Source organism: Abramis brama (assembly GCF_963993115.1).
Source record: "Abramis brama genome assembly, chromosome: 3".
NCBI classification, from domain to species: Eukaryota; Metazoa; Chordata; class Actinopteri; order Cypriniformes; family Leuciscidae; genus Abramis; species Abramis brama.
The window spans coordinates 62201304-62217917 of record NC_139965.1 but is presented as its reverse complement, the minus strand read 5'-3'; the positions used below and the strand labels follow the sequence as shown (position 1 = coordinate 62217917).

At 43.5% G+C, this 16614-nt stretch overlaps 1 protein-coding gene across 2 annotated transcripts; it reads left to right on the top strand.

Moving 5' to 3' along the window:
- Positions 1-138: 138 nt before the first annotated feature.
- Positions 139-16247, top strand: LOC311079393 (serine/threonine-protein phosphatase PP1-beta catalytic subunit-like). Of its 2 annotated transcripts, XM_084108784.1 has the most exons (6): positions 139-255; positions 5593-5724; positions 8964-9194; positions 15616-15720; positions 15808-15974; positions 16190-16247. In XM_084108784.1, exons 1-6 carry the CDS (start codon positions 207-209, stop codon positions 16214-16216), a joined length of 711 nt encoding a protein of 236 aa, XP_083964910.1. In that variant the 5' UTR covers positions 139-206; the 3' UTR covers positions 16217-16247. The 2 variants fall into 2 exon arrangements, with proteins under 2 accessions (XP_083964910.1, XP_083964909.1); XM_084108783.1 differs by lacking the exon at positions 16190-16247 and having other exon boundaries at positions 15808-16025.
- Positions 16248-16614: the final 367 nt, after the last annotated feature.

Genomic DNA, 16614 nt, shown 5'->3' with positions numbered 1-16614 from the left:
ACAAAGGGAAAATATATTATACTACGTTTACTTTGAATGAATAAATAAAGCTTGCAAAACCCTTCACAGATGTTGTGTAGGAATGACTGGGTGTTTCGGTTCAGTAAAGCGCGTAACCGCCTCCGTGAAGGTCAGGAGACTCGTGCGCGCGCGCCCCGTGCCCGCGCAGTGATCGAGCGCGCGCTGCGGGTGTCAGTCAGTCAGTAATGGCGGAGGAGCTGGACGTGGATTCTCTGATCTCCAGATTACTGGAGGGTGAGTAGCGCTCATCCACACCTCCTCTCTCTCTCCTCGGCTCCAGGGCACTCTGCGGGGTCGAGTCTGGCGGGTGTATGCGCTCATTACAGCGGGGCTGTGTCCGAAAGGCCCGGGTGTGTGTGTGTGTGTGTGTGTGTGTGTGTGTGTGTGTGTGTGCTCGGCCTGCGACAACAAACGCGCGCTCCGGTTCAATTCACTTCAGTGTCACATGATTTGAGATGTTGTGTTTTATTTCGGGACGAGAGACGTGATTTGTTGAGTATGTTTGCGTGTTTCTGTTGTCGTGTGTTAGTAAAGAGTGTTTGGCTCGTTCTTGTTGCTGTAAAGTTTGTAACGTCAAAAATCGCCGGTTAAAATAATAAACCCTATGTAATCGTTACGCCGTTGTGTGTCTGAAAGTTCAAATCATCTCAGTGTCTGTGATCGGTGTGTTTCTAACTTGTCTTTGACCTCGAGTTAATGTTTATTAGCATGTAAGATGATGATGTCTGTCCTCACACTGTTTTGAAATGACGTCACGCCCCGCCGGTGACGTCAGCAAAACAATCCTGGAGTTATGTGAAAAATGTGGTATTGTTTATTGTGTGACGTAAACAAGCAAAACCGTGTCCTGTCGGTTATGTCGAAATTATCTTATTTTATAAGTGTTTCTATATTTAAAAAGGACAAACATTATCAGTGTGAATTTACAAATATGCTAGTCATATATCAAGTGTGATTTTGCATGTTAGTATGTATTTCATAACAGCTGAAGTGCAGGTGTGGAGATGATATACCTGTGTGTGTGTGTGTAGGAGTGTCAGTTTCTGTCATATGAATCAATCAACAGATATTTAGTTTAAAATATTTAACATTTCTGGGCTGTTTTGTACCGTTAAAGCTTTAGTTCACGCAAAGGTGAGGGTTCTGCCTTCATTTCCTCATCATCAGGATGTTCTTCTGCGGAAGAAGAGTGTTGGAAACACTGAGGCTCACTGACTTCGACTGTTTCGACAACAAACAACAAACACTGAGACTTTCCTCAGAGTCTTCAGAACAGAGACAGAGACGAGCGAGTACATGATGACAGAAGGGTCTTGCTCTTCTATTCAGCTGCTTTTGCGGGAGATTTTCAGTCATAATCAAGCAATTTAAATATTCGGTGTAAATTCATTAATATTATGACTCAGGTAATGTGCAAGTTATTCACGATAATGTTTAAACTAGTCATAAAGTGAAGTTACGCTCTTCTCTATTGTGTCGTTTATCGAGTGACGATTCAGGAACAAGAACACATGTGGGCGGGGCTTGATGTGTCTGTGGAGAGTTGATTGGATGGTTGTGGTTTGCTATTGGCTGATCTCATGTGAGTGACAGGTTATAGCCCCGCCCTCGTCATCAGAGAAGAGAAGCTGAAAGAGGAACTTATTCTGATTCAAGATTATTAAAACTATAATGATGTACTCATAAATCATTTACAACAAACACTGCAATATTCCATAAAAAACAAGAATTGTCCATTTTGACTTCATGCTGAGTAAAAGTGCAGCTGTTTCAATGCACATCTGTGTGTGTGTGTGTGTGTGTGTGTGTGTGTGTGTGTGTGTGTGTGTGTGTGTGGGAGATTCTCCAGAACGCCGCAAAACCTTCATCCTTCATTCCACACCAGACCTTATTTGGTTGTGTAGTGGGAAAAGAGATCTGAAAATAGCCGGGACTGGTTTCCATCAGAGCCAGAAGACAGACACACACACACACACACACTGATTCCTTAAGACGAAACACACTGAGAACTTCACTCTTTACACTGATGAAGAGGTTTAGTAGAGACATTATTACAGACGTTCGGATGTTTGTTCCTCTTCCACTGAATCATCCAGTAACTCTGAGATCAACAGACCCAAATAAAGTCATTGTGTGAAGTGTGTCTCGCTCACAGACGCGGGTCCTACAAACTCTCACATGCAGTTTTAGCACATTTAAGGCAATAACGAGTCATTATTAGAGATGCACTGATATGAACATTTTATCCGGTACCGATAACTCTTTATATCTGAAAGCCGGTAACCGATATATTGGCCGATAAATCTAAATCCAAATTTGTATATAATTTTTGAGATCCTGATTACAAAAACAAAAGTCTCACCATTAAAATCCACGTCCCAAACACACAATTATAATGATGATAATTCTATGTAGCCGATATGACACATGTTGCACTTTACTGTATTTTTCTTTTTTGAAGTGATTCAATCATATTTCAAGCAACTCAAGAACCATCATGTTGATCAGTCTCAGCTGAAGGAGATAATACATTATTTATCAGCTTTAACATATCGGACACATGTTCTTATCGGGCCGATAACATTAAAAATGAACATATATGACGTAATGACGTCAGTTCTATCATCCCGGCGGATAAAAATACATTCAAATAAAGGCATTTGTAATCATAACTTCAGTTAAATAATAGTAATCATCGCCATAATCATCTTGGATAAGTTTCTTACATTTACGTTTTGCAAATGAACTCTACAGGCGATGAGCAAACGCGGATGTTTACACGTCTTAAAGATATAAAGTGAATAAACTGGTCGTCATCAATTTTATTTTATTTGTTATTAACACGCATGCGCAGTCTCTCCAGCTCATCGGGTCATCGGTTCTCCGTACCGAAGCTGTCCGACAGAAGCGGTTCTCGGTTCTGCGCTGGCGGTCGAGAGCCGCTGGACCGGTGCGTTCGGTAGCGCTCATCACGTCGGAGCTGTCGGAGTCGCTGGAGTCGGAGGGACTGGGTCAGGCGTCCGAAACTGAGTAACTTTAGTAACTTGTGGATCAGCGCTGACGCGACACAAACTGTTTTGAACGATTCAGTCGAAAAGATGACGGGTTCAAAAGAACGATTCGTTCACCAACCGGACATCACCACTCAGTGCACACTTGTTCAGGAAGTAAAGCCTGCGCATGCGTTTTAGCTGATTATGATGTATTTCGTTAGATAAAACCGGGGGGGGGGGTAAACCATCAGCCGAAACTGCAGCTTCCCCGGCGCCGCCATTGATTAGCGGACCATCTCCTGCTGTTAGCATACCACTGACTCCCATTCATTTTGGCGTCACTTTGACAGCGAATAACTTTACATCTGAGGCGTTTAAAGACTCCATTTGTCCATTATTTATTTCTAAAGAAACACGAAAATGTATAAAAGGCTCCATTACCTTGTATCTTACGTTATGGCCCCGTAGAAGCAGTTTTTGTAAAAATAGGCTAACGATTGCATCATAACCACGCGACTCTCTGTCGCACAGTAGAGAGATTACCGTATGGACAGGAGGAGAAGCTCGCGGGCAATCGGGGGGACGTGGAGGCAAAATGACAAAATAATGAATCAGAATACCTAGCAGAAGTTGCTCCTGCTCCAGCTCATGGACAGCTCCTCCTCACACTCTCCGTCTCTGCGAGATTCAGAAGGGAATGATTCAGATTTCTCTCGGCACAGCTACTAGAAGACAGACGGGTTGCTCACGTCACATCTACGTCATCAAGCTCAGTGTGAGTCTGCGCAGTCGCTCAGCCATCAGGAAGAAGAGCTACTAACTGACTTCACTTTTCTCCGTTGAATCCAATGGGGTCGCTGTGTCCATTTCTTTTACTGTCTATGGATAAAACACATGTAAGGGATGATAGTGTCGATGATTCACCATGCGAGCGTGAGTGAGCCTGCAGTGTGTTCGCGTGTAGCGCACGCAATCAGGGACACACACGAATGGAAATCCACTGTCTCCTCAAAAGAGTTCGTTTGTAAGCAGCAGAAAGCCACCTTAGATGTTACCTTGTTAGTTTTTTGCTGTTGTAGTAAATTGGTACAATTGTCAGAATCTATCATTTTTTTGTCAGATTTTCATTCTAATGATGTTAATCTTAATTATACGGTATTATTACTTTGTCTTCTGGGCAAGTTTCATCTTCACAAAGCCAGACCCATTCATTGTAATCCTGATTTTAGAATATTCTCCTCTGATATAAAGTCCCTTTTTTCTTCTTTTAAGAAAATGTCAAAACCTTTAAACTCAAAGGTTTTTAAAACTAATAATATTCTTGAGTCTGTTGTAAAGAACCTTTAATGTGTTATATTGACAAACTGTAATATTGTATTGTTTTGTGTAGCCTATCAATCTTTTTTGATGTCCGTATACCCCCCTTGTTTTATTTTTATTATTATTATTTTTCTCTTCTCACTGTTATTGTATGTATCTTTAAATGTGCAATAAAAAAAAATAAAAAAAGCCACCTTATACGACACACACACACACACACACACACACACAGAGTAAACCTGTGTTGTTCACTCAGCTGCGCATAATAGCACCAAATTAATAAAAAACACAGTATGTCGACCCGCGTTCTGGTGTCTGTCATGCGCTGCACGTTAGCGATGGCACGAGACGCTCGACAGAATCGAGTCGAGTGTGAAACCAGACCAGCGCCGCGGGGAACCGGGAACAGTCGGACCGCAGATACTGATTCATATTAAATTGTGACAATATTTACTTTATGGAGTTTATATCATACCTGAAAACTCATCCGCCTTCAAGTGAGGACACTTTCTGTGGCGTTTTCCTTTTATCTTACCGTTTAATGCCTAATAAAGTGGTATTTTATGCTTTGTTTACAGAGGTAACCGCTTTTTTATTAATTTTATAACTTTTTTTGTTACAACTTGTATTATTTGAACTGTAAAGTTGTTTAAATCATAATTTTTACAATCTTTTTTATGGTTTAGTGACATTACAAGAAAAAAGAATCACGGTGTGTGTGTGAGAGAGAGTGTGTGTTGTGCCCATATAAGGTCATCATTGTGAGTCTGTGAGGAGATTTAGCCTATGTTTAAACACACACACACACACACAGGTGGCTGTTCTCAAACAGGTTCTTTATGTTTGTGTGTTTCTGGTTTGACAGGCTCCTCCAGATTGTGTGTGTGTGTGTGTGTGTTACAGCGTCTGAAACACTTCCTGTGATTCTGTGTTTGTCTGTTGATAGATTGATCTATCAGCATCTTTTGGCCATGAATTCGTATGGTTTAATTTAGTGTGTGATTTGGAAACGATCTGCATCTGCCATACATTTCAGTTATTAAATACATTCATGACATGATACACACACTCACACTCTCTCTCTCTCACACACACACTCATACTCTCTCACACACACACTCAGAATGGTATCAGTTAGTAAAGTAATATGTTTATAGTAATGCTGCCATGGAGTCTGTGGTCTGTCCTGCCATATGAGTTCTCATGTTGTTCTCTCTATCTCTGTGTGTGTGTGTGTGTGTGTGTGTGTGTGTGTCAGTGCGAGGATGCCGTCCAGGGAAGATCGTTCAGATGACGGAGGCGGAGGTTCGGGGTTTGTGCATCAAGTCTCGTGAGATCTTCCTCAGTCAGCCAATCCTGCTGGAGCTGGAGGCGCCGCTGAAGATCTGCGGTGAGTCTGTGCATATAGGTCTCAGTATAGGTCCCAGTATAGGTCCCAGTATAGGTCCCAGTATAGGTCCCAGTATAGGTCCCAGTATAGGTCCCAGTATAGGTCCAGTATAGGTCTCAGTATAGGTCCCAGTGTAGGTCCCAGTATAGGTCCCAGTATAGGTCCCAGTATAGGTCCCAGTGTAGGTCCCAGTATAGGTCCCAGTGTAGGTCCCAGTATAGGTCCCAGTATAGGTCCCAGTATAGGTCCAGTATAGGTCCCAGTATAGGTCTCAGTATAGGTCCAGTATAGGTCCCAGTATAGGTCCCAGTATAGGTCCAGTATAGGTCCCAGTATAGGTCCCAGTATAGGTCTCAGTATAGGTCCAGTATAGGTCCCAGTATAGGTCCCAGTATAGGTCCAGTATAGGTCCCAGTGTAGGTCCCAGTATAGGTCCCAGTATAGGTCCAGTATAGGTCCCAGTATAGGTCCAGTATAGGTCCCAGTATAGGTCCCAGTATAGGTCTCAGTATAGGTCTCAGTATAGGTCCCAGTATAGGTCCCAGTATAGGTCCCAGTATAGGTCTCAGTATAGGTCTCAGTATAGGTCCCAGTATAGGTCCCAGTATAGGTCTCAGTATAGGTCCCAGTGTAGGTCCCAGTATAGGTCCCAGTATAGGTCCAGTATAGGTCCCAGTATAGGTCCCAGTATAGGTCTCAGTATAGGTCCAGTATAGGTCCCAGTATAGGTCCCAGTATAGGTCCAGTATAGGTCCCAGTATAGGTCCCAGTATAGGTCTCAGTATAGGTCCAGTATAGGTCCCAGTATAGGTCCCAGTATAGGTCCAGTATAGGTCCCAGTGTAGGTCCCAGTATAGGTCCCAGTATAGGTCCAGTATAGGTCCCAGTATAGGTCCAGTATAGGTCCCAGTATAGGTCTCAGTATAGGTCCCAGTATAGGTCCCAGTATAGGTCCCAGTATAGGTCCCAGTATAGGTCTCAGTATAGGTCTCAGTATAGGTCCCAGTATAGGTCCCAGTATAGGTCCCAGTATAGGTCTCAGTATAGGTCTCAGTATAGGTCCCAGTGTAGGTCCCAGTATAGGTCCCAGTATAGGTCCAGTATAGGTCCCAGTATAGGTCCCAGTATAGGTCTCAGTATAGGTCTCAGTATAGGTCCCAGTATAGGTCCCAGTATAGGTCCCAGTATAGGTCTCAGTATAGGTCTCAGTGTAGGTCCCAGTATAGGTCCCAGTATAGGTCCCAGTATAGGTCTCAGTGTAGGTCTCAGTGTAGGTCCCAGTGTAGGTCCCAGTATAGGTCCCAGTATAGGTCCCAGTATAGGTCCAGTATAGGTCCCAGTATAGGTCCCAGTATAGGTCTCAGTATAGGTCCAGTATAGGTCCCAGTATAGGTCCCAGTATAGGTCCAGTATAGGTCCCAGTATAGGTCCCAGTATAGGTCTCAGTATAGGTCCAGTATAGGTCCCAGTATAGGTCCCAGTATAGGTCCAGTATAGGTCCCAGTGTAGGTCCCAGTATAGGTCCCAGTATAGGTCCAGTATAGGTCCCAGTATAGGTCCAGTATAGGTCCCAGTATAGGTCTCAGTATAGGTCCCAGTATAGGTCCCAGTATAGGTCCCAGTATAGGTCCCAGTATAGGTCCAGTATAGGTCCCAGTATAGGTCCAGTATAGGTCCCAGTATAGGTCCCAGTATAGGTCCAGTATAGGTCCCAGTATAGGTCCCAGTGTAGGTCCCAGTGTAGGTCCCAGTGTAGGTCCCAGTGTAGGTCCCAGTGTAGGTCTCAGTATAGGTCCCAGTGTAGGTCTCAGTGTAGGTCCCAGTATAGGTCCCAGTGTAGGTCCCAGTGTAGGTCCCAGTGTAGGTCCCAGTATAGGTCCCAGTATAGGTCCCAGTATAGGTCCAGTATAGGTCCCAGTATAGGTCCCAGTATAGGTCCAGTATAGGTCTCAGTATAGGTCCCAGTATAGGTCCCAGTATAGGTCCAGTATAGGTCTCAGTATAGGTCCCAGTATAGGTCCAGTATAGGTCCCAGTATAGGTCCCAGTATAGGTCCAGTATAGGTCTCAGTATAGGTCTCAGTATAGGTCCAGTATAGGTCTCAGTATAGGTCCAGTATAGGTCCCAGTATAGGTCCCAGTATAGGTCCAGTATAGGTCCAGTATAGGTCCCAGTATAGGTCCAGTATAGGTCCCAGTATAGGTCTCAGTATAGGTCTCAGTATAGGTCTCAGTATAGGTCTCAGTATAGGTCCAGTATAGGTCTCAGTATAGGTCCCAGTATAGGTCTCAGTATAGGTCTCAGTATAGGTCCAGTATAGGTCTCAGTATAGGTCCAGTATAGGTCCCAGTATAGGTCCCAGTATAGGTCCAGTATAGGTCCCAGTATAGGTCCAGTATAGGTCCCAGTATAGGTCCCAGTATAGGTCCAGTATAGGTCCCAGTATAGGTCCCAGTATAGGTCCAGTATAGGTCCCAGTATAGGTCCCAGTATAGGTCCAGTATAGGTCCAGTATAGGTCCCAGTATAGGTCTCAGTATAGGTCTCAGTATTGGTCCAGTATAGGTCTCAGTATAGGTCCCAGTATAGGTCCAGTATAGGTCCAGTATAGGTCCAGTATAGGTCCCAGTATAGGTCCAGTATAGGTCCCAGTATAGGTCTCAGTATAGGTCCCAGTATAGGTCCCAGTATAGGTCCAGTATAGGTCCCAGTATAGGTCCCAGTATAGGTCCAGTATAGGTCCCAGTATAGGTCTCAGTATAGGTCCAGTATAGGTCCCAGTATAGGTCCCAGTATAGGTCCCAGTATAGGTCCAGTATAGGTCCCAGTATAGGTCACAGTATAGGTCCCAGTATAGGTCCAGTATAGGTCTCAGTATAGGTCTCAGTATAGGTCCCAGTATAGGTCCCAGTATAGGTCCAGTATAGGTCCAGTATAGGTCCCAGTATAGGTCCCAGTATAGGTCCAGTATAGGTCCCAGTATAGGTCTCAGTATAGGTCCCAGTATAGATTATTATGTTTTACCCCATTGGCAGATGATTGTGCTTGTTTTAAGCAAACACTCATTTCATTTTGATTTTTCCCCAGAAAGTAATATCTTATGGGATGTTACTCATCTAGTAAATGCTTCTCGATTTAAGAGTGTTTAGATATTTGGACTGGAAACAAGACAAAAATACTGAGTAAGAAAAGCATTTTTTGCAGTGTAATGACTGGTGATGATGTTGATGTGTGTGTCAGGTGATATCCACGGCCAGTACACAGATCTCCTGAGGCTCTTCGAGTACGGCGGGTTCCCCCCCGAGGCGAATTACCTGTTCCTGGGGGATTACGTGGACCGAGGCAAGCAGTCTCTGGAGACCATCTGCCTCCTGCTGGCCTACAAGATCAAGTACCCGGAGAACTTCTTCCTCCTGCGGGGGAACCACGAGTGCGCCTCCATCAACCGCATCTACGGCTTCTACGACGAGTGTGAGGAACATTCATCCACACACACACATCTGCATCCTCACACACTCATCTGCATTCTCACACACTCCTGCATCCACACACACTCATCTGCATCCTCACACACACACACACACAACTGCATCCTCACACACACACACACATCTGCATCCTCACACACACATCTGCATCCTCATACACACACATCTGCATCCTCACACACACATCTGCATCCTCACACACACACACATCTGCATCCTCACACACATCTGCATCCACACACACACATCTGCATCCTCACACACACACACACACACATCTGTGTCCTCACACACACATCTGCATCCTCACACACACATCTGCATCCTCACACACACACATCTGCATCCTCACACACACACACACATCTGCATCCTCAAACACACACACACATCTGCATCCTCACACACACATCTGCGTCCTCACACACACACACATCTGCATCCTCACACACATCTGCATCCTCACACACACACAGGGATTAAAGTTCTCCGTCGCTATGACGGATTTCCGTTAATTGCAGCAAGTCCATGACGGATTTCCGTCATTGCGGGTTCCAGTCTGTCCTTAAAGTCTTAAATTCACTTTTCATAATTTTAAGGCCGTAAATAGGCTTTCATTTCTCAAATAGTGTAATAAATATCTTAATTTTAGTTTGAATAGGTCTTAAAATAAGGAAAGACGAGGTGTATTCACCCTGCTGAGGGGGATGTGATCAAAGCCTGGAGTGGAGCAAAAGCACGTTCCTCTCTCCACTCTAAGCACTCTGTAATCACTTCGCTGATGGTCCACTCCGGGTTTTCAATTACCGCTCACGGAAAGTGCATGTCAGGCTACAGCTGAGCGCTGAGGTAGAACTATATTTCAGTGACACACTTATAATGCAGGTAGGGCTGGACGATATCGATATAAAAAATATATCGATATATTTTTTAAATGCGATATGGAATTAGACCATATCACATCGATATAGTTCAAATTTGCGCTGTGATCCTTGCTCCCCGCGCCTCCGCTCCTCCTTTTCCACACTGCGTGCGTGTTTAGAGCATGTTATGTTATGAGAGGCGAATCATGACTACTTCAGAAAACCCAGCACAATAGGAACTACCAGGCAGTGACATAAGTGTACGCTGAAATAAAGTTTTTCACCTCAGAAAAACGGACTTTCTTGTCCTGTCAGCCGTTATCCTGTTCTCGTAGCGCACACTCAATTGCACGCGCAAATTCAGCGGCGCGCGCTGTATTGCTTCACTGATCAAGTGCAAAAGAAACTACGAGCATGCAACGCCGTTACGTTGTAAATTACACGAAATAAAAGTAATGCAGGTATGATTCTCATTCTATTCACCAGTTTCCATGTTTCATTAACAGTTATTGTTAATATTGTGTATTCACCATGGTAACTGTCGTTTCCATATAACCCCAAAATGCCACTATTTTTCTTTGTGTTATTTTTTATATTTTTAAATGACTGTAGTGGCTCATACCAACATTGTATTAACAAAAACTAGTTTGGGACTGCTATTTAATAGCTTTAGCCTAGGCCTAATGTTTACAGTGCTATGCATAAGTTTAGACACCCATACTAAAGTTGACTAAAAAGAGGAATAAAAAATCATCTTTTGGAAACTGAACTTAATGCCTTAATTTGAAAAATTAGGAAAAATCCAACCTTAAAGGACACCAATTTTCTTTGTGAATAAATAATGTATCGTAAATAAATAAATGTTCTTTCTTAAAATACAGGGTGCATAAGTTTGGACACCCCTATGTTAAATTCCCATAGAGGCAGGCAGATTTTTTAAATTAAGGCATTAAAGGTATAGCGGAGGATCTTTTTACTTCCGGGTGGATACCCTATACTATTGGTCCTCCTAATTGTCAATCATTCTGGTGAATCAATCAAACTTTTCAAAAAGTGGAGAGGGCGGGACTTATCTAAAATTCGGAAAGATCCTCCGCTATACCTTTAAGTTCAATTTCCAAAAGATGATTTTTTATTCCTCTTTTTAGTCAACTTTAGCATGGGTGTCTAAACTTATGCATAGCACTGTATTTATTAGTACTAGTCTTTACTATTAGTCATATTCTTACAATTTATGTTAAGTAAAGGGGAAAAGTAACTTACTTGTGTGTTAACAAATTTTGTGTAAACGTGTTATAATTTGCATATATATATATATATATATATATATATATATATATATATATATATATATATATATGCAAATTATTAATTATATTAGTATGTTCCATGCCTGGTTTTCATAGATTAAAATATAGCTTTTAAAATACGCCTACTGGCAATATTAAAGCGGTTTAAAACGTCTCCCCTTAAAACGCTATTGGTCTCGACTATTTAAAAAGTTAAAGGAATATGACTTGGCCTAAAAAAAAATTTCAGTCAGAAGAATTTTTTTCACTTTAATCCCTGCACACATCTGCATCCTCACACACACATATGCATCCTCACACACACATCTGCATCCTCCTCACACACTCATCTGCATCCTCACACACACATCTGCATCCTCACACACACACACACACATCTGCATCCTCACACACACACACACACACACACACACACACATCTGCATCCTCACACACACACACACATCTGCATCCTCACACACACACACACACATCTGCATCCTCACATCCTCACACACATCTGCATCCTCACACACACATCTGCATCCTCACACATCTGCATCCTCACACACACACATCTGCATCCTCACATCCTCACACACATCTGCATCCTCACACACACATCTGCATCCTCACACACACACATCTGCATCCTCAAACACACATCTGCATCCTCACACACACACTCACACATCTGCATCCTCACACACACATCTGCATCCTCTCACACACATCTGCATCCTCACACACATCTGCATCCTCATCTGCATCCTCACACACACATCTGCATCCTCACACACACATCTGCATCCTCACACACACATCTGCATCCTCACACACACATATGCATCCTCACACACACATCTGCATCCTCACACACACATATGCATCCTCACACACACATCTGCATCCTCACACACACACACACACACATCTGCATCCTCACACACACACACACACACACACATCTGCATCCTCACACACACACACACACATCTGCATCCTCACACACACACACACACACACATCTGCATCCTCACACACACATCTGCATCCTCACACACACATATGCATCCTCCTCACACACTCATCTGCATCCTCACACACATCTGCATCCTCACACACACATCTGCATCCTCACACACACATATGCATCCTCACACACACATCTGCATCCTCACACACACATATGCATCCTCACACACACATATGCATCCTCACACACACATCTGCATCCTCACACACACATCTGCATCCTCCTCACACACTCATCTGCATCCTCACACACACATCTGCATCCTCACACACACACACACACACACACACACACACATCTGCATCCTCACACACACACACACACACACACATCTGCATCCTCACACACACACACACACACATCTGCATCCTCACACACACACACACACATCTGCATCCTCACACACACATCTGCATCCTCACATCCTCACACACACATCTGCATCCTCACACACATCTGCATCCTCACACACACATCTGCATCCTCACACATCTGCATCCTCACACACACACATCTGCATCCTCAAACACACATCTGCATCCTCACACACACAGATCTGCATCCTCACACACACACACACATCTGCATCCTCACACACACATCTGCAATCTCACACACACATCTGCATCCTCTCACACACATCTGCATCCTCACACACATCTGCATCCTCATCTGCATCCTCACACACACATCTGCATCCTCACACACACACATCTGCATCCTCACACACACATCTCAAAGTAATGCATTACAATACTGCGTTACTTAGTTACTTTTTATTAATTTTGTGTTACTTTTTCCTCACCTGGGCTTGCTTGCTTTTTTTTTTTTTTGCTTTTTTTTTAAACAACAAAAAAAGTTTGTTTGGCAAATGTTAAGGCCGTTTCATACCAAAAGTGAAATAAGAAACCTCAGACAGAAGGAAATCCATATTTACTCCTGTACAGTAGACTAGGATAGAGTACAGTAGAGGTAGAGTACAGTAGACTAGGGTAGAGTACAGTAGAGGTAGAGTACAGTAGACTAGGATAGAGTACAGTAGACTAGGGTAGAGTACAGTAGAGGTAGAGTACAGTAGAGGTAGAGTACAGTAGAGGTACAGTAGACTTGGGTAGAGTACAGTAGACTAGGATAGAGTACAGTAGAGGTAGAGTACAGTAGACTAGGATAGAGTACAGTAGACTAGGATAGAGTACAGTAGACTAGGGTAGAGTAAAGTAGAGGTAGAGTACAGTAGACTAGGATAGAGTACAGTAGACTAGGGTAGAGTACAGTAGAGGTAGAGTACAGTAGACTAGGATAGAGTACAGTAGAGGTAGAGTACAGTAGACTAGGATAGAGTACAGTAGACTAGGGTAGAGTACAGTAGAGGTAGAGTACAGTAGACTAGGGTAGAGTACAGCAGACTAGGATAGAGTACAGTAGAGGTACAGTAGACTAGGGTAGAGTACAGTAGACTAGGGTAGAGTACAGTAGAGGTACCGTAGACTTGGGTAGAGTACAGTAGAGGTACAGTAGACTAAGGTAGAGTACAGTAGACTAGGGTAGAGTACAGTAGACTAGGGTAGAGTACAGTAGAGGTAGAGTACAGTAGACTAGGGTAGAGTACAGTAGACTAGGGTAGAGTACAGTAGACTAGGGTAGAGTACAGTAGAGGTAGAGTACAGTAGACTAGGGTAGAGTACAGTAGAGGTAGAGTACAGTAGACTAGGATAGAGTACAGTAGACTAGGGTAGAGTACAGTAGAGGTAGAGTACAGTAGAGGTAGAGTACAGTAGAGGTAGAGTACAGTAGAGGTAGAGTACAGTAGAGGTAGAGTACAGTAGAGGTAGAGTACAGTAGACTAGGGTAGAGTACAGTAGAGGTAGAGTACAGTAGACTAGGGTAGAGTACAGTAGACTAGGGTAGAGTACAGTAGAGGTAGAGTACAGTAGACTAGGGTAGAGTACAGTAGACTAGGGTAGAGTACAGCAGACTAGGATAGAGTACAGTAGAGGTACAGTAGACTAGGGTAGAGTACAGTAGATGTACAGTAGACTTGGGTAGAGTACAGTAGAGGTACAGTAGACTAAGGTAGAGTACAGTAGAGGTACAGTAGACTAGGATAGAGTACAGTAGATGTACAGTAGACTTGGGTAGAGTACAGTAGAGGTACAGTAGACTAAGGTAGAGTACAGTAGAGGTACAGTAGACTAGGGTAGAGTACAGTAGACTAGGATAGAGTACAGTAGACTAGGGTAGAGTACAGTAGAGGTAGAGTACAGTAGACTAGGGTAGAGTACAGTAGAGGTAGAGTACAGTAGAGGTAGAGTACAGTAGAGGTAGAGTACAGTAGAGGTAGAGTACAGTAGAGGTAGAGTACAGTAGACTAGGGTAGAGTACAGTAGACTAGGGTAGAGTACAGTAGACTAGGATAGAGTACAGTAGAGGTACAGTAGACTTGGGTAGAGTACAGTAGACTAGGATAGAGTACAGTAGACTAGGGTAGAGTACAGTAGAGGTACAGTAGACTTGGGTAGAGTACAGTAGACTAGGATAGAGTACAGTAGAGGTACAGTAGACTAGGTTAGAGTACAGTAGAGTACAGTAGACTAGGTTAGAGTACAGTAGATGTAGGAAGTTCAACACTCTTATTTCTAAATCTAATCTAAAGTAATTTGTGCTTATTAGTATGGTTGAATTAGCTCATTGAAGGTATGCAGCATTGGTTAATAAAGTGAGATTAAATTATTTAATATGGTTAATTATAAAAGTTTTACGTACAATTCTGAGATTGCATTTTACTGTTGTTATTAATTTTAAGGAATACTGAATGTTTTCGTGCAAGTGAGACGAGTAAATGCACGTTTACATTTAGTTTAGAACTAAAATAACCATCATGTTCACACACACACACACACACACACACACACACACCTCCTCACTTTATTTCTCTCAACATGAGCACAGGAGAGCTGTCAGTCAATAAATGTGAAAAAGTAACTTAGATATTTTGTTGTAAATTGGAAAAGTAATACGTTACTTTACTAGTTACTTGAAAAAGTAATCTGATTACATAACTCGAGTTACTTGTAATGAGTTACACACAACACTGGTCAAGAAAATGTGAAACCACGATTGTTTTCTTTGATTGGGGGGTGAAATAATGACAGCTGGACTTTCCTCGAGCGCTGAGATCAGTCGTGTTTAACAGCGGTTTGTTGTTTTGTTCCTCAGGCAAACGCAGGTTTAACATCAAACTGTGGAAGACGTTCACCGACTGCTTCAACTGTCTGCCGATCGCAGCCATCGTCGACGAGAAGATCTTCTGCTGTCACGGAGGCAGGTTTCCACGGCAACACCTTCACTGGCGGGAGTATATCCCATAATACTGAAGATGATCTAAATCTGCTGTTTCTCCTGTCACAGGTCTTTCTCCAGATCTGCAGTCCATGGAGCAGATCAGACGCATCATGAGACCCACAGATGTACCTGACACAGGTGAACACACACACACACACACACCTGACACAGGTGAACACACACACACACACACACACACACCTGACACAGGTGAACACACACACCTGACACAGGTGAACACACACACACACACACACACACACACCTGACACAGGTGAACACACACACACACACCTGACACAGGTGAACACACACACCTCTGACACAGGTGAACACACACACACACACCTGACACAGGTGAACACACACACCTCTGACACAGGTGAACACACACACACACACACACACACACCTGACACAGGTGAACACACACACACACCTGACACAGGTGAACACACACACCAGACACAGGTGAACACACACACACACACACACACACACACACACACACACACACACACACCTGACACAGGTGAACACACACACACACACACACACACACCTGACACAGGTGAACACACACACACACACACACACCTGACACAGGTGAACACACACACCTGACACAGGTGAACACACACACACACACCTGACACAGGTGAACACACACACCTCTGACACATGTGAACACACACACCTCTGACACAGGTGAACACACACACACCTGACACAGGTGAACACACACACACACACACACCTGACACACACCTGACACAGGTGAACACACACACACACCTGACACACAGGTGAACACACACACACACACACACACACACCTGACACAAGTGAACACACACCTGACACACACACACA